Genomic DNA, 25944 nt, shown 5'->3' on the forward strand with positions numbered 1-25944 from the left:
TGCCACCTGCCTGGGTCCCCTGGGCAGAGGTCTGTTCCCTCAGCACTCCACTTCCCTGGGCGGGCAGTGAGAGAGCCTGAGCTTCTCTATCCAATACCACTCTCTAGCCTCTCCCTGGGTCTGCAGCAGCCCGGGAAGGATGAGGCAGTGCCCAACCCCTCCTGCGGAGGGGGCCCCCAGTCCTGCCTCCCAGGCACATGTGAGGAGGGGACTGGGAGTGTCTGCCAGGCTTGGGGGGGTGCTGGCAGAGTGACTGTCCTCCAGGGCACCAGAGGGTCCAGGCCCTGGCATGCCCCAGGTGGCACAAGCTGAGGCCTGCTGTTGGCTCACCCAACTCAGTCTTGGCCTATGGGTGGGTGGGTGAGGATGTGGCAAGGCAGAAGGCAGGTGGTGGGTATCTTAGAACCCCCTTTTGGACATCCTACAAGTTCCCCCCCAATTATAACAGAGCCTTAGGGACCTGGGTTCAAATTCCAGCTCTGCCGTTCTTTAGCTGTGTGACCTTGACAAGTTACTTAACCTGTCTGAACCTTAGTTTCAATTAAAAAGAGGGTTTACTACCACCTCCCTACAAGATTTATCATGGGGATCAAACTAGATAACAGAGGTACAGAGCCTGGCACCCCGCCTGGTAGGTGATCAATAATAGGTTCTCTTCTCTGAACTTCTGACCCATCTTGGTGTAGCATCACCCTCCTGTGCCCCCACCTCCCCGCCTGCTACGGATGGATCGGGTATGTTTGAAGAGTTTGGGAACATTCTCTGCCACTCAGTGGCAGAGTCCTGAATGCAGTATAAGCCCTTCAGTCTAAATAAGAACCCCATCTTGACCGAGGGGCTCTATCATATTAAATTCTATGTTTTCTTTTATTTTGATTTTTATCAGTTTTCCTCCACGAGACCAACCCGTTTTATTCCACATTTTGTTAATAACAGTAGCTAATTTTTTAGAACCCATTATGTGCCTTGAACCGTATTAAGAGCTTTACATAAGTTATCTTGTTTAGTCCACAAAACAACCACACAACTGAATTATCCCCATTTACAGATGAAAGAACCGAGGCCCACCATGGTGAAGTAATTTGCCCAGGTCAGCAGGCAGATCTGTCTCATCCTAGAGCCTGTGCTCAGAACCTGCAGACTTCGTTGCCTGTGCCTACACCTGCCTCAGAACCTGAAATCACAAACCTAAGGCCTGAGTGGAGGGCCTGGGAGCTACAAGCAAGAGGGAGGGCAAACAGGTAGAAATAGGGTGTGGCCTTTCTCCAGAGCAGAGCTGGCAGCCCCCAGCTCCCTGGTGGAAGTGGCTCCTCTGCTGGCCAAGGCAGCAAAGTGCAGTGGTTAAGAGCATAGACTCCAGCCAGGCTGCCTGGGTCCATATCCAGATCTACCACAGACTGGCTGTGTGACATTGGGCAAGTTATGTACCCTCTCTGTACCTCAGTGTCCTCCTAGGGTTGTGATGGGGAATAAACGAATTAACATTTGTAAGGTGCTTAGAACAGCGCCTGGCACAAAATAAGAGTTAAATAAGTGTTTGATCAGTGCATTCTTTTCCTACTACTTTTATCTTCCTTGTGGATACATTTTTGCCCATCTCTCTGAAGTTGGTAGAGGCGAAGCAGGATATTAATATCTCTTTGTTACAAATTGGGAGACTGAGGCCCAGGTTACAAAGTAACAGAGCTAACCTGCATCTTCATCTCCTCCCATCATACCACACTGCTTTCCTATGATCCCAAGCCCTAAGTTGTCTTCCCAAGTAACTCTGTAAGAAAACCTTTTAACTTATAACTCTCCACCCCACCGTGCACACACTTCTTAATTGGAAAATAACAACCTTCAGTTAGCTAGAAATAAAATCTTTCATCACTCTCTCTACACACTTCCAGCTAAAAGCCTCAATGTCAGACTAGAGAAATTCCGGGATGTAGCTGACTGGGCAGCCCCGTGGAGTGGAGGAACTGACCCCCCTGCCACCTTCCCTCCCCCCCCCCCAGATATTCTGCCTCAGTCTCTTCTCTCCTTTCAGCTGCTCTTCAGTGAAGGCTGTGAGAGCAACTGCGCTTAGTGAAACTCGGCCCAGCAACCCCGCCCCCACAATTAAGCTCTCCCAGTAACCCTGTCAGCAAGCAGAGCCACCAGCCCTGGCTCCACCCTTTACCTGCCCTGTGACCTCCTGTGAGTCGCTTCTCCTCTCTGGGTCCCTGCTTCTTCCCTTGTAAAGTGGGGCTAGTGATCTGGTCGAGTGTGAGCGTGCTGCTTTCCTCGTGGTGTAGGTGGGAAGATCAATGCAATTGTGCAGGGGAGAGTGCTCTGTGACTGTAGAGAGGGAGGCAACAGATGGACATGGTGATTTTAGTTACTAAGCATCTACCTGGGCCCTCACCCACCCTACCAGGTCCCCTTAATATGGAAGTTCCCAGAATGTTCCACCCTCCATCGGAGTGGTGGGGGGGATGTGGCACTCCAGGGGTTTGTACCCATTACATTCTGGCCTGGTGGAGCCTTGGAGTTGGAGAGAGAAACAGACAAGGAATGGGAATGGGCTGTCTTGAATTCTAGAGTACATTGCAGTTGGGAGTTAAGTGGGGGGACTAATGTAGAGACCCCTCAACTACCACAGACCCAGGATACCTATACATACATTTAACCTCCCCTGGTGCCCCAGGGTTCTGTGAACCTTATGTTTACATACCCAGGATCCCAGACACACCCACGTATACACCGTCTGTCAGAGACCGACAACTCCCTTCATTTCCGTGGACTGCCATGCAGTCACCTATCTCTCTCCCCCCACACACAGATACACACATCAACACACATTTACACACCTAAACACGCACATGCCCACAGTGCTCTGGTGTTCCCTAGCCAGAGAACATTTAATGGGCATTTACGAAGCTTCCGTGGTCCGTGGAGTCATGTTCTAGGCACATCAGAAAAGCATCATGGTGCCCTGAAAAGTACTCTGGCTTTAGAAAGTTGACCTAGGTTTGAATCCTAGGTTCATCATTTTATTAGCAGTGTGACTTTGGGAAAGTTACTTAACCTCTCTAAGCCCCTGTGCCCTCATCTTAAAATGGCAATGACATCCATCTCAGGATTGTCAAGGGCTAAATGAAATCATGTATGTATTATTCTTGAAACATTGGGCACTTGATAAATAGCACCTGCTACAATTACTAAGTTAGTGGAGTTTTTTTAAGGCATCTTGGGCTGGAAAGGAAGAGGGAGGCATAAAACCCAGGGCGGTTACTCCCTTAGTCTTCCTAACACATACTTTTCAGAGACTCCCTGCAACCAAGTCAAACACATAAACAAACCCAGCTTCCCCCTCCATCTCAGAGCTGTGCCTTTTGCCCTGCCATTGAAGTGTCACGAAGGGACTGGGGGAAAACCAGGGGTTGATAGCAGGGGAACTCCAGCAGGGCTGGGGGATGCTTGCTCCCAGAGTTCCAATCACCGATTCTAGGTTTGTTGTTCTCTCTCTTTGTCTGGTTTCCTTTCTTCCCTCGGGATCACCCCCCATGCTCCCCCCTCCCTCCGCAAGGCAGAGCTTCAGTGTTGTCAGCAGAAGGGGCCCCCAGGGGCCCTCCAGTAGGATGGGGCTGGGGCAGTGATGCCTTGGCCACACTTCTCCTCAGCCCTGGGAGCCTCCCCAGAGCCCTGCTCTGCTCTGTCCCCAGGCACTTCCAGAACCCAGGCATCCAGGCTGGCTGCCCCTTCAGGGGAAGGTGGGACTATGCCTCTCCCTTCCCTCCTCCTCCCTACCCTATCCACCGACCACTGAGTGCTGGACAGACTGTCAGTGGCAGGGAACCAGGCTGCAGGGCAGGACCCTGGCTGCAGGACGCTTGGGCAGGCTAAAAGGCCCCGCCCACTCTCCCTTCCTTTGCTAATGGAAAAGCTCACTGGAGGGCACGGTATTCCCAGCCTGCCCTGCTCCAGAAGAAAGATCAGGGCACTCTGGGAGTTGTAGTCCTCCTACCACTCAAGTGACTCCTGTGCAGAGATAATTGGAGAGAGGTGATGAAGCTGGAGGGGGGAAAGGTGTAGCTGCTGCCACGGCAGGGGAAAAAGGAAAGAGGGTAAGCAGGTGTGACTGGGGCCAGGCAGGTAACACAAACCCAGAAGTCCTACTTTTTAACTGACTTCCCACTCTGACCCCATCCTCAGACCCCTACCTGAGGGCAGCGGGGCAGCTCTGAAGCTGAACATCTTATTTTGAAGCCAATGATATTGGGAAGGTGATTAGCAGAGTTGAAAACTCTAAGTAAATGAAACCATGCCATTTTTCCAATAGGGGTAGAAAGAGGAGATCAGGATGAGGTGGCTGGCGCCTGACCCATCCTCCCCTGGCCTAGAGACCCCTCCTCGGAGCCTTGGATCCTCAGGCCTAAGAGCCCTCCCCATCTTCCCTCAGGCTCAGCTCTGCCCCCTGCCTGAGACAGAGAGAGAGAGAGAGTGCGAGTGAGTGTCTGTGTGTGTGTGCTTGGAGAGAGTGTGTGTGTATATATGGAGGTGGTGGGAGGTAGATGTTAGAGACTCACAACATCCAGCTTAGAAAAACCAGTCTCTCAGTCCAGATCTGGGCCGAGTTCTGCACACCTGGGGTGAAATTGTAGCGCAAGAGCCAGTGAAGGTAAATCCACATGACTCAATTGTCCCCTCCCCAGGCCCCTATCTCTGGAGGCCAGAGCTTCCACCCACCCAGGCAGCCTGCTGATCTGCTCTCACTGCCCCTTCCTGACGCCCACCCTCCTGGAGCCATGAAGGGGATAGGGGCTGAGCCCCGCTGACTGCTCTGCCCTCTGCCCAGGAGGACCATGCGGCAATAGCAGCCATGCTGCCCTTCCTGCTGGCCACACTGGGCACCACGGCCCTCAACAACAGCAACCCCAAGGACTACTGCTACAGCGCCCGCATCCGCAGCACTGTCCTGCAGGGCCTGCCCTTCGGGGGCGTCCCCACCGTGCTGGCTCTCGACTTCATGTGCTTCCTGGTGAGTGCCCACATGCCAACCCCGCCCTTGGCACCCGCATCCTGTTCATAGCTGGCCAACACCTGTAGCTCTAACCACTCTCCCACCTGACCCGACTCCCCAGACTTAACTGCAGGAGGGATCCCTATCACCCAGCCCAAGCCTAGTCTCTGACCATTCACCTAAGCTGGGGACATCCCCTTCTAAGACAAGATTCCAGCCCCTCTGCCCCTGTCTTCCTGGTTAGTTCAGGGGGTGGACAGATGGCCTCTCCACCTGCCAACCGCCCCTTCTTCCCTCAGGCACTGCTGTTCTTGTTCTCCATCCTCCGGAAGGTGGCCTGGGACTATGGGCGGCTGGCCTTGGTGACAGATGCAGACAGGTAAGGCTCTGGGACTCTCCCTCACGCCTACACTCACACATTCACACGCACACACATACACACACTCTCACACTCACACCCCCTACACATACACCCCTTCTTCCACACTCCTCAGGGCTAGGAAAGAGCCAGCCCTCTCTCATCCCCCTTTGTTGGGGGGATGAAGAGGGACCAGTCCCAGAGCAGGCATGGGGGACATGAGGACCCTCAGTTGGGCCGTTGTCCCTTGCTAGTCCCCAGGGACCCTCCCCTGCCCCTGCTAACCCTGTCTGTTCTCTGTCCCCAGGCTTCAGCGGCAGGAGAGGGACCGAGTGGAGCAGGAATAGTATGTGGGGCCCGAGGCCCCTCACCCTACTAAACCAGCTTTCCCTTTCCTCTCCTCTCGTGCTTCTCTTCTCTTCCGGCCACGTTTCTTTTTGCAGCTTTCTTCTCTGCAGACTCATGTTTCGGATTAACGCAGGCGGTGTGCTTTGCAGAACAGGAGGCTCCCCAACTTGTCTCTGCCTCACCCCGTATCTCTCCCTCTGGCTCTGTGCCTGAGGCCAGTCCCTCCCCGTGCCTGGCCTTCTTTGTGGCCTGGTTGGCTGGGGTGGAGGGGCCGTCCTCCCAGAAACCCCAGTACATTCACCCTGTTGGTTGCAGAGACAAGATTGGGCATCTCCAGTGGCTTCCCATCCCCTAACAGCTAGTTCTTCACATTCCAGGGTCCCCTGCTCACCCCTTCTGGAGACTGGGAGGGGGGCTGCCCGAGGAGCCCTGGTTCCAGCCCTTTGTGTCATGTCATGGTCTCTGTCTATAGGACTGGAGTCGGAGTTGCCGCAGCTGCTGGGGTCGGGGAAGAGGGAGGGTAGGGGCCCACCTGGGAGACATCCCCCAGCGCCCATTGCCTCTGACCCTTCTGGGGCTCTCCTAGTCTGCCTTCCCGTCCCTCCCCACTGCCCTGTGCCTAGTATTGGCTCTGTTGCCCCCCACCCGGCCCCCACTGGTCAGCTCCGGAACTGCAGGGCCCGCTCACATTCTCACTTCTACCTCCACTGTGGTGAAGACACCCTCCCTTTGCCCACTGCCCATCGGTGCCCCCAGATGCCCTGGAGGGAAGAGGCAGATTTAAGGGGGCAGGGAGGGCAGTCACTCCTCCCCGCTTCAGCCTCTGCGCTTTCTGTGCCTTATCTAGTCCCTGGAGTGCTGGAGTGGGAGCCCACCCACTTCACCCCGCCCCAAGGGGCTCAGATTCACCAGGCTTTCTGATCTCTCATCTCCCCCACCCCCAGTGTGGCCTCAGCTATGCACGGGGACAGTCACGACCGGTATGAGCGTCTCACGTCTGTCTCCAGCTCCGTCGACTTTGACCAAAGAGACAATGTGAGTGCTCTCCCCTGAACTTCTTAGCACTCCCCCCCCACCGGCCCCCGCCAACTCCAAGGCCAGTGGGCTCAGCAGCCTCTAGCTTCCAGTGATATTGGAGTCAGGGACCCGTGGAGTGTGGTCTTCTCAGCAAAGGGAAGGCTTGTCTAGGAGCCACAGGATAACCCCCCAGACCCAGAACTCCTGGCTCTGTCTTCTGTGTCAGCCTCCCAACTAGCAAGAGCCTAACATCCATGAATTCCACACTTTGTTCCACAGCAGAGTTCTGTGCCCGCCTCTGCTGATTAATCCTAAGGACACCTTTTTCCTTAGATGTGGTTTTAGAAATAATAATGAGGCTTCCAGGCCCACCTAGCAAAACATACAGAATCCATTGTGATGCTCAGAGTTTGCAGGCGGGCGGCCCCTGGCCGTGTGGGGCCAGTTGACCTGCTTGTGGATTGGCGCTGAGTGCCAGCGGCCCCTGTAGACAAGGCATGAGCTTGGTGATTCACAGCAGTCCCCAGGCCCCCTTTCAGGTCAGACCCAACGCTCTGGCATTACCTGCCTGGCCTCCTATTGTTCTGCGAGGATGAGGTCCTGGTCAGAACTCTAACGCTCAGACCCTAGGGTGGCCCTGGTCAGTCCAGCTTAGGCTGGGGGTCCTGGGGACGGCAGCTCTGAGCAGCCATAGCAGAAGAAGCCTGTCAGCTTCCTGAGTTGGACTCACAGTGGTAAGTGGCAAAGCAAAGGTGTCACTCCTGCCAGCCAGAGGTGTCCAGGTGGTCCCCAGACTTAGGTGATGTTGGCAGCAGGTAGCACAGTCCTGCATCTTGGCTGGAGGGCACGTCTTTCCCCCTCTCTGTGTTAAGCCTGCACCTTCTCCTGGCAGGGAGTTGGGGGAGGGTTCTCCCTGCCCAGCGCCCCCCCGACATATCCCCACCCTGGTCTGAGTGGGGCCTCTGCCTGAAGGCAGGCCTGGGGGCTTGACAGGGGGAGATTGCAGCTCACAGAGACCCTGGGTTTTGGTCCCTCTGGGGTGTACTGGAAGATGGGCGGCTGGAATGCGTGGTTCACCCCTCTGCTTTTGGTAGCCATGTTGCAAACTCTTCTTGTTAGCTGCAGGTCTGGAGGTTCCCATTACCCTTCCTAGAACCCCAAGCCCCACCATCCCCACCCTGGCCCACTCCACTGCAGGACTTCCCCTCATTCTGCTGTCCTGTCGGGTACTTGCGGGGATCCATAGCTCTGGGCGTAAGAGTCCACAAAGAACTCAATTTGGCGTTAATCTTTTTTCTTCTTTGAGGGCTGGCACCTTCCCTCTCCCCCTCTCTGGAGATGAGCTAGTTTCTTTGGGGGGTTGTGGAAGCTGTGCCAAGATGAGCCATAGCCTGGAGGTGATTATGAGAATGGGGTGGGGGGACTTGAGAGGGAAGAGAGGCTTGAGTTGGTGGGATGAGGACTCCAGCTGATAGCCCTCTGTCCCCCCAGGGTTTCTGTTCCTGGCTGACAGCCATCTTCAGGATAAAGTAAGTGAACGGTCTTCAGGCTCTAAAGAAAGAGAGAAACAGAGAGAAACTTCAGACCTGTCATCTCCCTACAAAATCCAGAGGCCAGAAGCTTTGAGGGCCTTAGCGCCCCTAGCCAGCCCAGCACCCTCCTCCCTACTCCGGGAGGCCAGGCCCTGAGGTCCCAGCCTCTGCTGTCCCCTGAGCTGGCCTCACTTTACCCCACAGTCTCCTGTGCGCCCCCCTGCCTGGGGGGCCTGCTCTGCCCTCAGCTCTCCTTGCCCCTGCCACCCCGTGAGTGAGAGCAGGGCTGGAGCCCCCGCTTCAGAGCCTCCGTGCAGCCAGCGGGTAGGGGCAGCAGGCAGGCTGGGAGCAGCCAGCCAGCAACAGGCAGGAGCCAGTGTCCGGCAGGCAGAAGTCAGGAGATGGAGCCAGAGTGCAGCAGGCAGGCAGTGAGCCCTGTGAGAGGCAGGAAGCCCGCACAGGTCAGCACCGCCCCCGCCCCGCCCCGCCCGGCCTGGGGCCCCTCCCCCAGCCTATCCTGCTTCCCCAGCACCCGTAAGGTGCCAGTGCTTCCCGGCCTCCTCCCTCCCACTTCTGCCTCTTCTGTCACCGTTCCTCCTCCTCCCTCTTGTCCTCCCTTTCACATCTGCCTCTTGTCCTCTCCCTTTTCTCTCCAGTCCTCATTTTTCCTCTTCCTCTCTCTGCAGTCTTCTTCTTTTACCCCTTCCTTCCCTCCTTCCTTCCTTCCTATTCCCTCCTCCCATCCCTCTCCTCTCTCTCTTCTGCCCCTTTCCCTCCCCTTCTCCCTGCATCCTTCCTTTTCTCCCTCCCCTTCCCCTTCCCCCATCCTCCCTCCCCTCCCCTCCCCGAAAATAAGGGACCCAGAGACCCCATTTCAGCCCCATTCTGCTGCCGCATTGGCAGGGGCTAGGGTGGATATGGGGCGGGATAGGCAAGGGCAGGCAGATTGTGGCCCCTCTGTTGCCCTAGTCCTCACCTGACTCCTATGTCCCCGGTGCCTGCAGGGATGACGAGATCCGGGACAAGTGTGGGGGCGACGCCGTGCACTACCTGTCCTTCCAGCGGCACATCATCGGGCTGCTGGTTGTCGTGGGCGTCCTTTCCGTAGGCATCGTGCTGCCTGTCAACTTCTCAGGGGACCTGCTGGGTCAGCGAGGGCCAGAGTGGCTGGGGTGGAGAGAGGAGAGGGCAGCAAGTATGTGCCCTGACCCCACCATTGTCCTCTCCCTCTTCCCGTCCCCTAGAGAACAACGCCTACAGCTTCGGGAGAACCACCATTGCCAACTTGAAATCAGGGTAAGGCTGGGAAGCCAGTCAGTGAGGCCAGGGTCTGTAGCCAGCGGGGAGGGCGGGAAGAGGGAGTGTTCGGGGGAGAGGTGCTGAGGCTGCAGAGATGGCTGTGGGGCCCTGAGGGCTTGGGCTGGAGACAGAGGAGGCAGATCCCCAGGGATGAGCAGATAAAGAAGAGGAGTATGCAACCTTGGGCCAGGGGAGGCTGCCTGGCCAGTTGGAGGGCAGTATAGCCAGGGGGTAGGGCAGGAAGAGATGACCTCTTGGGACATTTCAGTTGGAATGGAACAATCTTGGGGTCTAGAGGATGTGGGGTGTGGGCCTGCCTTCTAAGGGGGTCAGTGACAGAAGACTGGTGGCAGCAAAGGGGCCCTGTCTGAAGGTTTAATTAACCCTGGGAGGTTGGGGGTATCTGAATGTGTTCCTAGCCCTGGGGGCTCCATGTACCCCTCTGCTCCCCCCAGGAACAACCTGCTATGGCTGCACACCTCCTTCGCCTTCCTGTACCTGCTGCTCACCGTCTACAGCATGCGTAGACACACCTCCAAGATGCGCTACAAGGAGGACGACCTGGTGAGTGGAGCAGAGCCCAGGTCCGCCCCCACCCCCGCCTCTTCCCTTCCCTCCAGGCCTCTCTTGCCTCAGCCCTAAGGGGCGGCAGCTCCGGTGTTAGGCCAGCTGGGTTTGAATCTGGGCCCAGCAGCTCAGAAGCCCCCATCCTGCAAGTTAAGTGACCTCCCCAAGCCTCGGTTTCCTCATCTGTAACTGAGACAACAGCAGTACCTCTCCTGAGGTCGGTGTGAAGGTGCAGCGAGGCGTGGGAAGCAGCAGTGCTGTGCCAGGCGCTCCGGCAGTAGCTGTGGTCGATCTTCTGGTAGTGATGTTCCCTCCTCTTCTGCCTTCACTCACCAAACCAGAGCTGAACGCCCACGCCAGGCCTGCCACTGAGCTTGGTCCTCATGGCCTGAGGATCGTCCCCCCACCCCCCATAACCCCTCAGGAGCAAGGGGCCGGATGGCTCTTTCATTAGGCTCACTGCCTGATTTCTGTTAGAAACACTCTGCGTGCTTTCCCTGGACCTGGCTTATCCCTAAAGCCTCCTCCCACCCCTGTCTGCTCCTCTCTGCTCACCTCTTTCCCCAGCCCCTTCCCGCATTCTCCAGCTCCTCTGGAGTCCCGCCTCAGGAAGGCAAACCCGCTTCCCTCTCACCCCAGGTGAAGCGGACTCTCTTCATCAACGGAATCTCCAAATATGCAGAGTCAGAAAAGATCAAGAAGCATTTTGAGTGAGTAGCCACCCCTACCCCCAACCCTAGGCTCTGCAGACCTTTCTTTGCCTTTCAACTCCAAGAACGTCCTCACCCACGCCTCTCACTCAGAGGTCTGGGGCTGCAGTGTGGGGTGGCAGTCAGACTCAGGAAGAATCCTCTGACTCCAGGGCCGTCTAGCACTTGGGCTGGTGATAGGCCCCTCTAAGAACAGGAGAAATACGGGAAATACTTGAAAAGTGAGTCCCCCAGGCCTCTCCCAGCTTGCACTGGCTCATGGGTTGTTGACTCAAGGTCCGTGGGCCCTTTGAGCTGTATGGCTTCCTGGAAATTGTGTGTGACGTTCTGGAGTTTGTGTGCGGGGAGAAGCTCTTTGGCTTTCAATGGATCCTCAAGGAGCCTAGGAGAACTTGGCCTACGTGTTGTCTGAGGCTCTTCTCAGCTCCGGAGTTCTGTCTTGGGGGATGGGAACATCCACCTCCAGGAGTGCCGGGTGGTCAGGACAGTCTGTGTTCAGGGTTAGGGTCCTATCATACCTTCATCCGTCCGCTGAGCAGACTTTCTCAAGTGCTATTTGGCATCAGTTACGACGGGGGGCCTTGGGACTATGAAAATGCATACAAGCTCATCAGGCTCTCGGGGGGTCCAGAGTATGGAGGTCAGCTTTAGGAGCCAGTCCAGGGTCTGATCAGAGACTGGTCTGAGGTCAGCCTGCGGTCAGAATTAGGCGCTGGCCAGTGGTCCTGATAGGGGACGTCGGTGGTCAGGATAGGATTTAGTGAGGTCTGGATCCGCTGTCAGTTGGCCTGGGTCAGAGGTCAGTCATTGTCCTGGATCAGGACAGGATTGGGGTCAATGTCTGGTCAGTGTCAGATCCCAGACCCCCGCGTTACAGGAAAATGACTGGTTTGTAATCAGCATTAGTGGGAGAACATTCATTCATTCGACACGCATTTGTTGGTCACCTTCTGTGCACCGGGGGTAAATAAATTAGAAATAGGCCCTGCCCTCATACAATTTACAGAACAGCAGTCAAAATTAGATCATCCTTGGTCAGTACAAGAGAGAGCGATTGGGGTCCTGTCTGGGGTTCAAGCTGTGATGAGCATTAGGGGGCAGTCTGGGTCAGGATTAAGGACCGTGTGGGCTCAGAATTAGGTGACATCTTACTATTACCGTCCGTTGGAATCAGCTGTCAGCTGTGCTGACAAGTCCTTTAATAACAAACACCTGCCGAGTGCCTGTCCTGGGGTAGGAGGGGGATAGAGCAGAAAGCAGAAAAGGAAAGGCCCTGCCCCCATGTGCGTACGTGCCAGTGGGGCAAGGCAGCTAATAAACAAGTGGACTAGTAACAGACAGTGCGTCAAGGAGGGTAGGTGCTAAGAAGAAAACCGAGGCAGGGAGAGGGGCAGAGCGAGAGGGGTCAGGAGGGGCTGCTGTTTCCAAAAGGCTGGGCAGTGGGGACTCTGACAGGGTGACATTTGAACAGAGACCTTCGTGCAGTGAGGGAGGGAACCCTGCTAGTCAAGCATCCATTTATTCAGCACACATTTATTGTACACCTACTGTGTGCTGTATGCCAGTGAGACAAAGAAGAACCAGACCTGATGGGTGTCCATGGGGAGCTCATGGTCCCCGCTGTCTGCTTCAGGGGTTGGTCTGTGGTTTTGTTTAGGAAAGAGACTGTGATTAAAATCAGCGGTCAGCCTATAAGCAGGGGTTGGGGAGACTATGGTCCTAATTGGAATGATTAGGATCAGTGGGGCGAGCATTCTGGAGCAGTCATTTCATTGATCCATTCATTCAGCACGAGTTTATCGAGCGCTCACTATGTGCAAGCTGTTGACCTTGAGTATGGTGATGAGCAAGAGGCAGCCCTTGTCTTCATGGAGTCCTGGGCTAGTGGTCAGTATTGGACAGGGTTTGTGGTCCACGTCTGGGGCCTGTCTGGATTGGAGAATGAACTCAGCAGAATTAGGGAATATCCAGTGTGCAAAAATCAGGGAATCTGTGTTGTGGGAATTAGAGCTTAGTCAGATGAGAATGAGGCTCGGCCTGCCATGGGGGTGAAGGCCCTTCCAAAGAGGAATCCTAAAATGGTCTGAGCAACAACAGTGTCAGGGCAAAGGTCTGTCACTTCCTGGGAAGTGCATTTCAAGGACCCCATCCCAGATGTAAGTTTCCAGATTTTCATGGGTTTGTGCGGACCATCTTGTTCCCTTAGAACCGTATCTCATGCATCTTTAACACTGGGTAGTCCTTCATTAAAAATTTTTTTTTAAAAGATGGGCTCAGCCTAGATTATGGATTAAGGTCAAGGAGCAGTGTGTGATCAGCTATAAAAAAGAGCTGCTCCTTCACTCAGTCAGCAAGCATCCCTTGAGCCCTGCCAGGTGCCAGGGACTGAGAGTCAGCGACAGTCTATCTCTGGTCAGTCTCAAGTCAAGGTTGAGGTCAACTCGGGTTGGGGTTAGAGGATCAGTCTTGGGTCTGGGTTATGGGTCAGTTTGGGTCAGGGTTAAAGGTCAGTCCTCTGGCCAGGGTTAGAAGTCAATCTCAGGTCAGGGTTCAGGATCAATCTCTGGTTGGTCTTGGGCCAGGGATCGTTCTGTAGACTGGGCTGTGTGTTGGTTGGGGTCAGTCCGTGGTCAAACCAGGTCTTCTGGGAACAGGGTTAGGAGAACAACCCATAGCTAGAAACAGTTTCTCTCGTGTTCAAGTTCACAGCCTCAAACAGGAATCAGACCACAGCTGTGGCTTCCCCAGCCGTGCGGGTGTGCACTCCCATCCTGGGTCATCAGCCCATGCTGCACTCACACAGGCCCCCGTGCCTTGAGCGCACCCTCCCCCGACTCCAATAAGCATGAGGAGGAATTTCAAAGTTTTCTTCTTAGGCAACTTTCATTTTTGCAGACTAAGAAAGACAGAGCTTGAACTGGGGATGTGTGTCTTGAAGGTGATGGGGTCATGGATGAAAGTCAAGGGCGGGTGGCCGGGGTCCCTGCAGAAGATGATGGTGGACTGTGTTTCAGGGAGGCCTACCCCAACTGCACGGTTCTTGAAGCCCGCCCGTGTTACAACGTGGCTCGCCTTATGTTCCTCGATGCAGAGAGGTATGGGGCTGGGGGTGGCAAGGGGGTGACACATGAGCCCATTGTGGAGGGTGTCTTGGCTACCACATAGGAGCCTGGCTCCCCTTCCAGGTGTTTCCCAGGGCATTTGATTTTAATTCAACCCCTAGAGTGCCTGTCAATTCAGCTCTGGAAAGAGCAAGGCCTGGAGGTTAGAGTTTGTTGCAAGAGGAAAGGGGCCCGCCGTCCCCACCCCATCTGAGGACATACCCTTCTTCAGCTACAGTATAAGAAATTTAGGCCAGACTACAGGAAGAACTTCTGGCCGTTAAGGGATGAGTGAGGAGACCCTAGGATTGGGACATGCCTGAATCATGCATCCTAAACAAACCCAAGAGCAAGATAGCCCCTATCTTTTGGGAGTAGACTAGATGACCCCTGAGCTGGGCTCCCTACCCATCCTCCTGGTGACCAGCACCAGCTGGGTGGTGGGTGACTGGGCACCTGGTCCCACAGGAAGAAGGCCGAGCGGGGAAAGCTCTACTTCACAAACCTCCAAAGCAAGGAGAATGTGCCCACCATGATCAACCCCAAGCCCTGTGGCCACCTCTGCTGCTGCGTGGTGCGAGGCTGCGAGCAGGTAAGTGACGGGGCCTGGCCTTGGCTCAGACCTCAGGGCCCCCAGAGCTCCTGATGGGTGTGGGGAGGAGTTGGAAGGTCCTGGGGAGACAGGTCACAGCAGAGATGGGTACATGGTGTGGTAGAATCTGTCCCACAACCTCCCCCCCAACACACAGGACTTGCACATAAATACCCGAAGGTAAATAGACTCCCAGGGGAGGCAAGGCTGGGGCTGGGTTGGGAGTGAGGTGCGGCCCCTCCCTCAGCGGGTCCCCCCCCTGTTCCTACAATCCTTGAAGCCCCAGTTCCCACTGTTGGGTTTGTTCCCTGTCCCTACAGTGACCAAGTTTTCAAACCCCGAATCAGAAGAGATCAGCCAAGAGGACAGCGTTATGCTGTATTTACTAGCTCTGTGGCTTTAGGCAAGTTTCTTGACTGCTCTGTGCCTCAGTTTCCTGCTCTGTAAGATGGGGCTAATTGTACCTCCCTGGTAGGATGGTTGTAAGGATTAAGTGAGTTAACACATAAAGAGCTGAAAGCAGCGCCTGGCCTGTGGTAAGCACTGGGTCAGTGCTGGCTTGGTGCTGCGGGGACCAGCCCGGCTCTGACCAAAGCCCCCGCCTCGCCCGCCCTCGGCAGGTGGAGGCCATTGAGTACTACACGAAGCTGGAGCAGAAGCTGAAGGAGGACTACAAGCGGGAGAAGGAGAAGGTGAACGAGAAGCCTCTTGGCATGGCCTTTGTCACCTTCCACAATGAGACCATCACCGCCATGTGAGCCCCCGCCCTGCCTGCCCACACCAGCCCTTGTCCCCCAGTGACCAGCTGGGGCTCCCAGGGCCCTGTGCTCATGGCTAGCTGTCGGCAGTGGGATCCCCAGTGGCCGGTACCACGGTAACCAGTGCCCATCCCCCCAGCATCCTAAAGGATTTCAACGTGTGTAAGTGCCAGGGCTGCACCTGCCGTGGGGAGCCACGCTCCTCATCCTGCAGTGAGTCCCTGCATATCTCCAACTGGACCGTGTCCTATGCCCCCGACCCCCAGAACATCTACTGGTGAGCAAATGGGGATGGCGGGGGCAGGCTTAATGGGCCTGGGTGGGCTCCAGAGGGCAGTGGGGAGGGGAGGAAGGTCCTAGGTGTCACTGGGTGCCAATCAGGGATTTGGTCCCTGGAGTGACCGCCACCCCTGCCTTCCCAGGGAGCACCTCTCCATCCGCGGCTTTATCTGGTGGCTGCGCTGCCTGGTTATCAACGTTGTCCTCTTCATCCTCCTCTTCTTCCTCACCACCCCGGCCATCATCATCACCACCATGGACAAGTTCAATGTCACCAAGCCCGTGGAGTACCTCAACGTGAGGCCCACACCCCACCCCAGCCCTCCACGCTGTGTCACAAGACACAGATACAGATACCAAACCCCAAATCCCTCCCAGGGGGACAACCAGATGCCCTCCTGCCCAGTCCAGCTCTTCCAGCTCGGCCCCACCAAGAAGCTCCCACACGACCATGGGCTGAAACGCCTCTGTGCAGTTCCCTTAGGCTCCCTGCCACCTTCCTCCTCGGAGAGGCCACCCTTGGGTTTGCACACACCGAGGGAGACACCCAGGGAAAAAAGAGAGTCCAGGCCCAGGCCTAACTGACCCTGTGACCTCAGAAAGTCCCTTCTCCCCATCCCTCGGTCTCTCCAGCAGAAGAGTAGAAGGTTCAGACTAGATCATTGGCTTCCAAACTTAGATTCTGATGCCTTTGTCAGAAGGAATCTTACATGAAACCTGATATGGAAAAGCAGGGTTGCTCCGATGGCAGTAGAGTGGGGACCACTTGTCTCCCCTCACTCCTCCTGCCACGCACACAGCATGTCTCCTTAGAACCTCAAAGTTCAAAGGAAGACAGTTTGAAAATCACTGAGTGATAATAGCATAATAGATGAGACCCAGACTGCCTGGGTTCAAATCCCATCCCACTGCTTACTAGCTGGATAAGCTATTGAATCTCTTTTTTGCCTCAGTTTGCTCATCTCTAAAATGGGGTAATATTGTGAGGATTAATACATGTAAAGTACCTGATCAGTGCTTGGCACGGAGTAGGTGTTCAGCAAATGCTAACCACTGATATTATTCATATGGCCCTGCTCCACCCTCACCCCTGGCCCTCCAGATGTTCTGGACTTCTGCCATGGGGCCTTGAGAGCCGAGGGGCCCAGTGGGGGAGGGGGCAGGTAAGCAAAGCAATCTGGGTGCACTCCAGTTCCCCTGCCTAATGCCTTCCCTGTGCCCCGCTGCAGAACCCCATCATCACCCAGTTCTTCCCCACCCTGCTGCTGTGGTGCTTCTCGGCCCTGCTCCCCACCATCGTCTACTACTCTGCCTTCTTTGAAGCCCACTGGACACGGTGAGACACCTCTACACGTGCCGTGCGGTGGCCCTCCTAGGTGGGCACCCATCCCGCTGGGCAGCCCTTTGCCCTTCAGGCTCCCTGGCCCTGGCAGTCCCAGAGCTGGCAGGGAAGGGATGGTGGCCAGCATCCTCACCTTTTCCTAAGGGACGCTCCTGGGACACTGTACCGGCTGGGGGAGCAGGCGTGGGGGGCTGGCTCACCTGACCTCTGCCCCTGTGCCCCTTGCCCCAGCTCTGGGGAGAACAGGACCACCATGCACAAGTGCTACACCTTCCTCATCTTTATGGTGCTGCTCCTGCCTTCGCTGGGACTGAGCAGGTGGGTTTCGGAGGCTGGGATGGGAGCCAGGGTTGGGGGACTGCAGGACAGGGAGAGGGAGCAGTTCAGGCTCCCACCTCGCCTACAGAGCTGGGGGCACAAGACCAGAAGCCTGGCCATCCCCAAGCCTCCTGACTTACCTGCCCCATGTCTGGGGGCGTCCCCAGAGGCTCTTGGGTGGGACTCCCCCTCCCCTGGTGTTCTGGGCCATTCCAGCCCACCACCACGCCTCTCCTTTCCTCCCCTCCAGCCTGGACCTCTTCTTCCGCTGGCTCTTTGACAAGAAATTCTTGGCCGAGGCAGCTATTCGGTTTGAGTGAGTGACCAGGGGCCCCAGGGAAGGAGACCAGATGGTGGGAGTGGGTATGCCTAAGAGACACTGCGAGCCCCGGGGTGAGGGTGCAGCCAAGCTTCCACCCCTGCAGGGGGAGGAGGGGAGAGGAGGGAGGGGCTTACATCACGGTCTGGCAGGCTCATCCCAAAGGTTCACCCACAGGGTGTCTTGGTTGTTTACATGGGAGATGTCCCTGGGGTCTGTGTTGGGGCTCACTCTCTGGGAACCTCTCTGGATTCTGAGGTCACCCTCAAGGTATATTTGGGGCTCTGGGGCCCACACTAGGGGGGCTTCTATGAGGGCCTCTGGGGCTCATATTCTGGGTCTAACTGTGGGAGTCTGGTGTTTCTCTTAGGAGGTTTGGAGAGGTGTCTGTAATGGGATCTTGGTCATACTTTGGGAGTGACTTGGGGGATCCTGGAAGTCTCCCTGAAGGTCTCTGGAGCCCACACTTTTGAGTGTCTAAGGAAGGCTCTTGGGCTCACAAATCTGGGAGTATCTATGGGGACTCTGGGGCTCACACTTTGGGGTGTTTCTGGGAGTTGTGGGAACATCTTTGAAGTTTTGGGCTCTTATTCAGAGGGTGACTGCGTAGTTCTTGATGGGGCACCCTCTCTGGGAATCCCCGTGAGGGTGCCTTGGGGGACATGTACCATGGCTGTATATGTGGGCAAAGCTCTGGGGGTCTTGCTCTGGGCCATCTGTGGTAACCTTGGCCTCACACTTGGTGTGTCACGGGCATTGACAAAGGTTCCTGGGTTCCCCACTCTAAGGATCTCGGAGGGAGGGTCTCTGGAGTTTGTGTTCTGGAGGTGTCCAAGACTCACACTCTGGGGGTAACTCTGGGTTAAGTTAAAATCAAAGGCAGGAGCCTTCAGGGTGTTCCTGGGGCTCATACCCTTGGGGTCTTTGGGGGTCTCAGGGGGGTTGTCTATGGAGATCTTGGGCAGTCATACCCTGAACATTCTGGTAGCCTTAGAGGTCTTGAGCACTCCCTCCATGGGTGTTTATGGGGCACAAGTTCTAGGGGTGCCTCTGGGCTCGCTCTCAGGCCGTGTCCCCTCACACTGAGAGTGTCTGGGGCTTACTTTGGAGGTGTCTGTTGACACTCTGGCATCTGCCTCTGGGGTTCACACTCTGGGAGGACTGAGGCACAGGTGCTTGAGGGTGAGCTGGGGGGTCCACCTGGAAGAAGGCACATTGGGGGTGAAGGTGTGGTGTGCTGTGCTGGCAGTGGGCAGGCGGCCACCCAGTCCCCCAAGGGCGCAGTGCCGGAGCACCTGGTACCCGCAGGTGCGTGTTCCTGCCGGACAACGGCGCCTTCTTCGTGAACTACGTCATTGCCTCAGCCTTTATCGGCAACGCCATGGACCTGCTGCGCATCCCGGGCCTGCTCATGTACATGATCCGGCTCTGCCTGGCGCGCTCTGCCGCCGAGAGGCGCAACGTGAAGCGGGTACGGCCGCCTGGGGCCGCCGTGGCCCGCACAGCGCCCCCTGGTGGGCCCAACAGAAACAGCGACAGTCATGCTAGAGTGTGGGGCACAGGGGTGCTGGGAAATCTGCGAGCCGAGTTCCGGGGCCCTGGGCTATCCCTTTCCCATCTGGGGCCTCAGCTTTCCCATATGTACAGTGATGGGTCGACATAGATAACCCTGAAGGCCCCTGCCAGTTCTGACCATCTAGTGTTCTATGATGGGAGTTGGGGGAGGTCCGGGTCCCTAGACCTAGGGTTCCTCTGCCCTAACCCGACATGAGGCTCCGATATCCCATTCCCAAGCCCACGGCCTGCCAGCCCCTGATCTCTTGAAGGCCCCTCCCCACACCCTCTCACTGTCCCCACCCTGCCCTCCATCTCCTCCACAGCCCCTCTCTCCCCCGCCCTACCCTAGACATTGGGTTCCTCTTCCCCATGGCTTCTTTCCTGGCCCCAGAGTTCCTGGCCCCTCCCCTGCCCTGTACCCCTCCTGTCTGTCCCTCCCTCCATGAGCCCCCTCCTGCCCATCTCCCCCCCAGCATCAGGCCTACGAGTTCCAGTTTGGCGCAGCCTACGCCTGGATGATGTGCGTCTTCACGGTGGTCATGACCTACAGTATCACCTGCCCCATCATCGTGCCCTTCGGTAGGCACCGCCGCGCCGGGACCTGGGCCCTGCTCGGGGGGACCCAGGACCTCACCCGCACCACTCTAGTAAGGCAGGCCACCCCGAGTGGACAGGGCCCCGGCTGGGAGACCGGCCCCTCAGGCCTCCCGCCCGGTCCCTGGCTCAGTCTGGGGCCTGGCCTAGGGGGAGAAGGGGAAAACCATGTCAGCTCAGGCTGGACCCAGCTGGTGTACTGGGCCCCTGGGCAGAGTCACCCCAACATGGCCATACCCACACCAATGCCTTCACTCACCTGGATATACTTGGACACATCACATACACACACACTCCTACACAACATCCATGGGCACACTTGTACACGGCCCTGTAAACTCAGGAAAGACCTTTGGATTCCAGGGTGGGGTTGGGTCCTCGCTGGAGATACAGCTGAGCTGTGTGACTTGACAACTCCCTCTTCCTTCTGAAGAAATTTAGCCGAGTTTCTCTTCAACTCTCACCCCCTCTAGTGGCCTCTACTTTCCCCTTGACCACATCCTAACCCCTTAACCACCCTCCCTGGTTGTTGAAGGCTCCAAGCTCCCAGATTAACCTCTTTGTCCTCCTTCTAAAGCTCCCATCCCCTCAGCCTCCAGGAAAATAGAACTTACCACCTAATTTATACTCATCTCTTGAGAGACAGGGATAGAGAAAAATGGGATGGGGTTTGAGAGGATGCTTGTTGAAGCAAATGGGTGGATTTCTAACAGTAGCATTCCTGGTGAGGGGCAGCAGCATGGAGGGGTTGACGCAGAAGAAGCCGAAGTTCTCTGATCTGCTAGGGGCTTGGGGCTCTATCCTGTACTGGGGCTGGGGCAGCAGGAGGGAGGCCAGCCCTGCAGCTACCTCGGAAGGACCGGGACAACCTGTGACGGACACGCAGAGGTCCGGCGGCGCTGGTTCCGAGGTCAGGGCCCATGTGGCTTCCCCCAGGGCTCATGTACATGCTGCTGAAGCACCTGGTGGACAGGTACAATCTCTACTATGCCTACCTGCCGGCCAAGCTGGACAAGAAGATCCACTCGGGGGCTGTGAACCAGGTGGTGGCCGCGCCCATCCTCTGCCTCTTCTGGCTGCTCTTCTTCTCCACCATGCGCACCGGTGAGGGCACCCCACCCTTGGGCGGTTGAGGTGGGGAGGCAGAGGGGACTCCCTCCAGAGTCGCGGCAGAGCAGGACAAGGGAGGTCCATGATGGCCGGGGGTCGCAAGCGGGGGGCCTGGGAGAGGCTAGGGTGAGGTCACAGCATATGGGAGTGTGGGACTGCGTTCAGAAGGTGCAGAAGCCAGGCGCTGGACCCCTGAGAGGGTGCCCACAGGAGAGATAGCAGCCCCATATTTTGTCCCCCACACCAGGGTTTCTGGCCCCCACGTCCATGTTCACGTTCGTGGTCCTGGTCATCACCATCGTCATCTGTCTCTGCCACGTCTGCTTCGGACACTTCAAATACCTCAGTGCCCACAACTACAAGGTATGGGGCGAGGGGCCAGGGGGGTGGCTGAGGGCAGGAGCTCAAGGGGGGCAGAGGGATGGCTGAGGGCAGGAACTCGAGGCAGGTAGGGGGATGGCTGAGGGCAGGAGCTCGAGGGGGGCAGGGGGATGGCTGAGGGCAGGAGCTCGAGGAGGGCAGGGGGATGGCTGAGGACAGGAGCTCGAGGGGGGCAGGGGGATGGCTGAGGGCAGGAGCTCGACGGGGTCAGGGGGATGGCTGAGGGCAGGAGCTCGAGGGGGGCAGGGGGATGGCTGAGGGCAGGAGCTCGAGGGGGGCTGGGGGATGGTTGGGGGCTGAGGGCAAGGCTAACAAGGATGTGGAGAGGATGTGGGGGCACGGTTGCGGCTGAGAGCAGGGCATTCTCCCCACTCCCTGACTCATTCTGGGCCCCTCAAGATTGAGCACACGGAGACAGATACTGTGGACCCCAGAAGCAATGGACGGCCCCCGACTGCTGCCGCTGTCCCCAAATCTGCAGTGAGTATCCCATTCCATGGTTAAGGGTGGGGAGGGGCCTCTGATTGGGATTCAGCCCCAAAGCTGGGTGTCCCATTAGTCCTCCAGAAAGGGAAGCCTTTCCAGACCTCAGGGCAGTGGGAGACAGGGCAGGGAGAGGCCAGGCTTTACTGGGGGCTGTTCCCCGCTCCCTTGGAGGGATCACTGCCCCTCCCTCCCGCAGGCCCTGAGATTCCCCATCCCCCCTTCCCATAAGGGGCAGCTGTCCACCCTCACCCCCACTCCTCTCCCCCTTCAGAAATACATCGCTCAGGTGCTGCAGGACTCAGAAGTGGACGGGGATGGGGATGGGGGTCCTGGGAGCTCGGGGGACGAGCCCCCGTCGTCCTCGTCCCAAGATGAGGAGCTGCTGATGCCACCTGATGGCCTCACGGACACGGACTTCCAGTCTTGCGAGGACAGCCTCATAGAGAATGAGATTCACCAGTAAGGGGAGGGAGGGGCCCTGGAGGCCACGCCCTGCCCCCACCCCACCCACCCTCCACGGACACTAAAATGCTAATAATTTATTAGATCTAAAGCCCCTTCCTCCCCATCCCCTGCTTTCATTAAGGTATTTAAACCTGGGGATTTCGCTGCTCTCCCCCGCCACGGAGGGAGGGAGGGAACCCCCCAACCTCAGTGAGGAGAGCCCCGAGCCGGCCCCGGGGCAAAGAGAGGTGTGAACAGGGTTCCCCCAGATCAGTGCCCCCAGGCTAGTAGCGTGGTCAGGAAAGGGTTAATGAGAGCCAAGAGGGGTACCTGGTGCAGTGGCTGGAGACCTGGGGGGCCAGGCAGATCAGGGGCCACCACCTCCCCAGTTCTTTCCTCCTGCCAAGTCCCCCTGGGATCTGGAACCTCCAGGGAAGCGGAGCCTCCAGCCCCCATGGGTTGCACGAGGGGAGGGGGTGCTGAGAGGGAGGAAGCGTCAGGCGCCAAGCCAGGGGGGTGACCTGGGGGTGGGGGTGGGCATGGCTGACACTGGAAAATGGGTTTTTGCACTGTTTTTTTTTTTTTTCCTTTAAAATAAAAATGACAAGAAAAGCTCTGAGGCAGATGTCTGATTTGTGGTGCTGCCCTGGACACGTGGCAAGGGTCCCGCAACCCTTCTGTCCATCTGGAGGACCTGTTCAGAGTGCCCCCATGACCTGGGCAAGAGGCTTCTTGGGTGGAGCCTCAGTTTCTCCATCCAGGAGAGGAGGGAGTGGCAGCAGGGGCTCGCTATGTGCATGCTGCCAGCCGCCCTCCACCCTTCCCCTGTGTCTGTCAGCGTTTTCTCCACCCCTTGCCCTGAGGAAATTGTGGGACCACTCAGACTGAGGGACAGGGACACAGGCCCCACACTCCATCCCTGAGAGCCACACAAATGGGACAGAGATTCAGGGGAGAAACTTGTGCAGAGCCACCAGCTCCACACCAGTCCAGGAAGAAGGCTTCCTGGAGGAGGAAGATCCCAGGATGGCTGCTTCCAGAAAGGGACTCTTAGCGGGCTGCTCTGGAGGGGGAGAGACAAGAAAATGGGGCCACAGGAGCCAACCAAATACTGTCGTTATTAATTGTTATCATTGTTGCTACAACTTATTGAGTGGCTATTGTGTGCCTGGAATTATGCTAAGTGACTTCCATGCTTTAACGCATTTACTCCTCAGAGAGCTTGCTCTGACGTCAGGCATGGGTTTGCTGTGAGGATTACGTGAGACAATGTGTCATGTGCTCGCTTGGCCCAGTGCCTGGTACAAGGTAAACACCCCATAAACGTCACCTATAATTAATACGATGATCATTAACAGGACCTACAAAGCAGGTGTGGTTTTCCTCTTTATGGATGAGGAAAAGGTTTCAGAGAGGTTCAGAGAGGGTGGGGGGTTCGTCCAAGGTTACCAGCCTGGGAGGGATCTCGGAAAGGTCCTCCTGAGCATCTCAGTGAGCCCGCCCCCAGCCCATCTGTCCCTTCCCCAGGAGACCCTTCTTGAAAAGCCCCCTCCCTACCCTCCCATCAAATCTTATCCATCCTCTAATACCCAACTCAAATTCACATTCTCTAAGAAATTTCCTGTGACCGCCCTAGGCCACCCTCCAGAGGCCCACAGAGCCGTGTGGTCACACACAGTACATACTGCGTGTGCGAGAGCCAGGAGACCTGGACTCCAGTCCTGGTTCTGTCACTAACTCTCTGCACAACCCCAGGAAATCCACCTCTCATCTCTGGACCTGTTTCCTCATCAGTAAAATCAGGGAGCACGACCAGGTGACCCCTAAGGCCCTGGAGCATCTCCTGCCCACCCACCACCCACCAGCAGGACCCAGAAAACAAGACAGTGAGTCAAGGGGAACTCCCCAAGGGGAGAAGAGACCTCTGAGGAGGAGGAGGAAGAGAAGGAGTAGGTACCACAACTGCCTGCAGACTGTCAACAAGAAACGAACAACAGTGGTGACAGCAAACAGAGCGTAAAGCCTGATAAAGATTGCCGGAGCACTGGCACGGGCGGGGCAGAAGGCAAACAGTGCCCAGGTCCAGCCCCGGGCTGGGGAGAGATGCCACTTGCATGACGAACACGGCTTGGAGGGCCAGGGTTTCCTGGTGGCCTGCTGTGGGCAGAGGAGTGGGCCACACACAGTGGAGATGAAGGTCGGGGCCTCAGCCTTCACATGAACCTCAGATCTGCAGTCTTCTGAAATGTGGACTCCAGGGTGGAGCCCCCAGAGTCCCAGGGCTGGAGGAGCTGCCAGGCCAAGGGTGGGGGAGCAGAGTGCGAGCCGGTGGGTAGGCAAAGATTGGCTGGGTTTCAAGCAGAGAGCACGCACAGCAGGCCCCTGAGGCCGCTAACAGTAGTCTCACCCTGCATCCCTCCATCAACCGCTCCTGAGCACCTACTGTGCACAGGGCTCTGAGCAGGACACTGGTGACACCGCGAGGAGCAAGGCTGCCTCCCAGGCTCCCACAGCCCAGTGGGCAAGCCAGACAGAGGACCGAGCACTCACTGGGTCCAGCACTGTTCTTAGCACTTTCTATGAACTGATGGAGCCCTCAGAGAAGCCGTGTCCCAAATGTACAGATGAGGAGCCGAGGCACACAGTGGTGAGGGCCCAGCTAAGACAACATTTTTTTTATTTTTTTTTTTGGTGAGGAGATCAGCCCTGAGCTAACATCCATGCCAATCCTCCTCTTTTTGCTGAGGAAGACTGGCCCTGAGCTAACATCCGGCCAATCTTCTTCCACTTCATGTGGGACGCCACCACAGCATGGCCTGACAAGCGGTGCGTTGGTGCACACCCGGGATCTGAACCCGGGCTGCCAGCAACAGAACGCGTGCACTTAACCGCTACACCACGGGGCCGGCCCCCCAGCTAAGACAATCTGTCTGCAGCAGAGCCAGGACAAGGGTGAAAACTCTTAGGATGTATGGGAGCCCAAAGGCAGGACATCTTGCCTCACGCAAACTTTTTACTGCTCAGCTGAGAAAGTTGACATCCAAAGAGGAGGAGACAAGGACCCACAATTATTAAGGCCAAAATGGCCAGCGTGGTACCAGACACCTGGCCTGGGGTCATTAGGTTAAACCAGGAACACCTCCACCACCTGCTCTGAGGCTGGGGCAGTGAGGTGACCCCTCATCAGGTCAGATGGAAAAGTCCAGAAGGCCAAGTGAGGCAGGGGAACTGGGGCGAGGGGCAGGGAATGGATGGGGAGGGGGCGAGGGTGCCCGGTAAGGACTGGCTGGCATGGTCTGTGGGGGCTGAGGCAACCATGGACACGTCCAGGGGCCGGGGGCTCGGGTCGGCCTCGAGGTCCCATAGGCTCTAGATCAGTTCTTCGGAACATAAACAGAGGAAGGAAAGAACCAGACACATTCAGGTGACTGACCATCTGGAAATGACCACTGGTATTTATTGGAGTGGGGCCAAGGAGGGCATGATTTAAGGAGCAACCAGGAGTGGTTCTGAACCAGCACCTTGGCTCATGAAGACCCCTCGGCACTCCTGAAGCCTGTTTCTCTACGGGTGGGCAGACACACCACTGCCCTTTGCCTGGCAAGGCCTGTTGTCTGCACATTGTCGCTTGGATAGACCTCAGCCTGGGCCTCTGGTCAGCCTAAACTCCTCAGTTCCTCACCTGCCTGGCATGCCTCTCCTCCCCTCGGAGGAGGGTCTCCCAACCCCACCTTATCGGTCTTCTGGAAGGGCCTGAAGCTCAAAGCCAGGTTCAAGTGTTTCCAGATGGGAAACTCCAGGCAATGCTCAAACAGCAGACAGAGCACAAGTCACTGGGAGATCCC

At 56.8% G+C, this 25944-nt stretch overlaps 1 protein-coding gene across 4 annotated transcripts in view; it reads left to right on the forward strand.

Annotated features, from left to right (window-relative positions):
* TMEM63B (transmembrane protein 63B) overlaps positions 1-22629 on the forward strand; it is a 24142-nt gene extending 1513 nt beyond the window's left edge. For 2 of the 4 annotated variants that reach the window (XM_014782663.2, XM_004424079.3), the window contains exons 2-24: positions 4823-5005; positions 5287-5366; positions 5653-5691; positions 6638-6728; positions 8202-8239; positions 9247-9389; positions 9487-9538; positions 9997-10105; positions 10748-10818; positions 13833-13913; positions 14388-14511; positions 15132-15265; positions 15409-15546; positions 15692-15845; positions 16778-16884; positions 17122-17208; positions 17459-17524; positions 18836-18998; positions 19558-19663; positions 20615-20782; positions 21036-21151; positions 21569-21649; positions 21927-22629. In XM_014782663.2, coding sequence (XP_014638149.1) covers positions 4847-5005; positions 5287-5366; positions 5653-5691; positions 6638-6728; positions 8202-8239; positions 9247-9389; positions 9487-9538; positions 9997-10105; positions 10748-10818; positions 13833-13913; positions 14388-14511; positions 15132-15265; positions 15409-15546; positions 15692-15845; positions 16778-16884; positions 17122-17208; positions 17459-17524; positions 18836-18998; positions 19558-19663; positions 20615-20782; positions 21036-21151; positions 21569-21649; positions 21927-22118 — 2499 coding nt within the window. In that variant the 5' untranslated portion in view covers positions 4823-4846 and the 3' untranslated portion in view covers positions 22119-22629. Of the gene's footprint in view, positions 1-1070; positions 1242-4822; positions 5006-5286; positions 5367-5652; positions 5692-6637; positions 6729-8201; positions 8240-9246; positions 9390-9486; positions 9539-9996; positions 10106-10747; positions 10819-13832; positions 13914-14387; positions 14512-15131; positions 15266-15408; positions 15547-15691; positions 15846-16777; positions 16885-17121; positions 17209-17458; positions 17525-18835; positions 18999-19557; positions 19664-20614; positions 20783-21035; positions 21152-21568; positions 21650-21926 lie in introns of those variants that run through there. The other 2 variants (XM_087438656.1, XM_014782664.2) reach the window with 2 other exon arrangements.
* Positions 22630-25944: the final 3315 nt, after the last annotated feature.

The sequence above is a fragment of the Ceratotherium simum genome, chromosome 13, assembly GCF_057802395.1.
Source record: "Ceratotherium simum simum isolate JZ-2026a chromosome 13, ASM5780239v1, whole genome shotgun sequence".
NCBI lineage: Eukaryota > Metazoa > Chordata > Mammalia > Perissodactyla > Rhinocerotidae > Ceratotherium > Ceratotherium simum.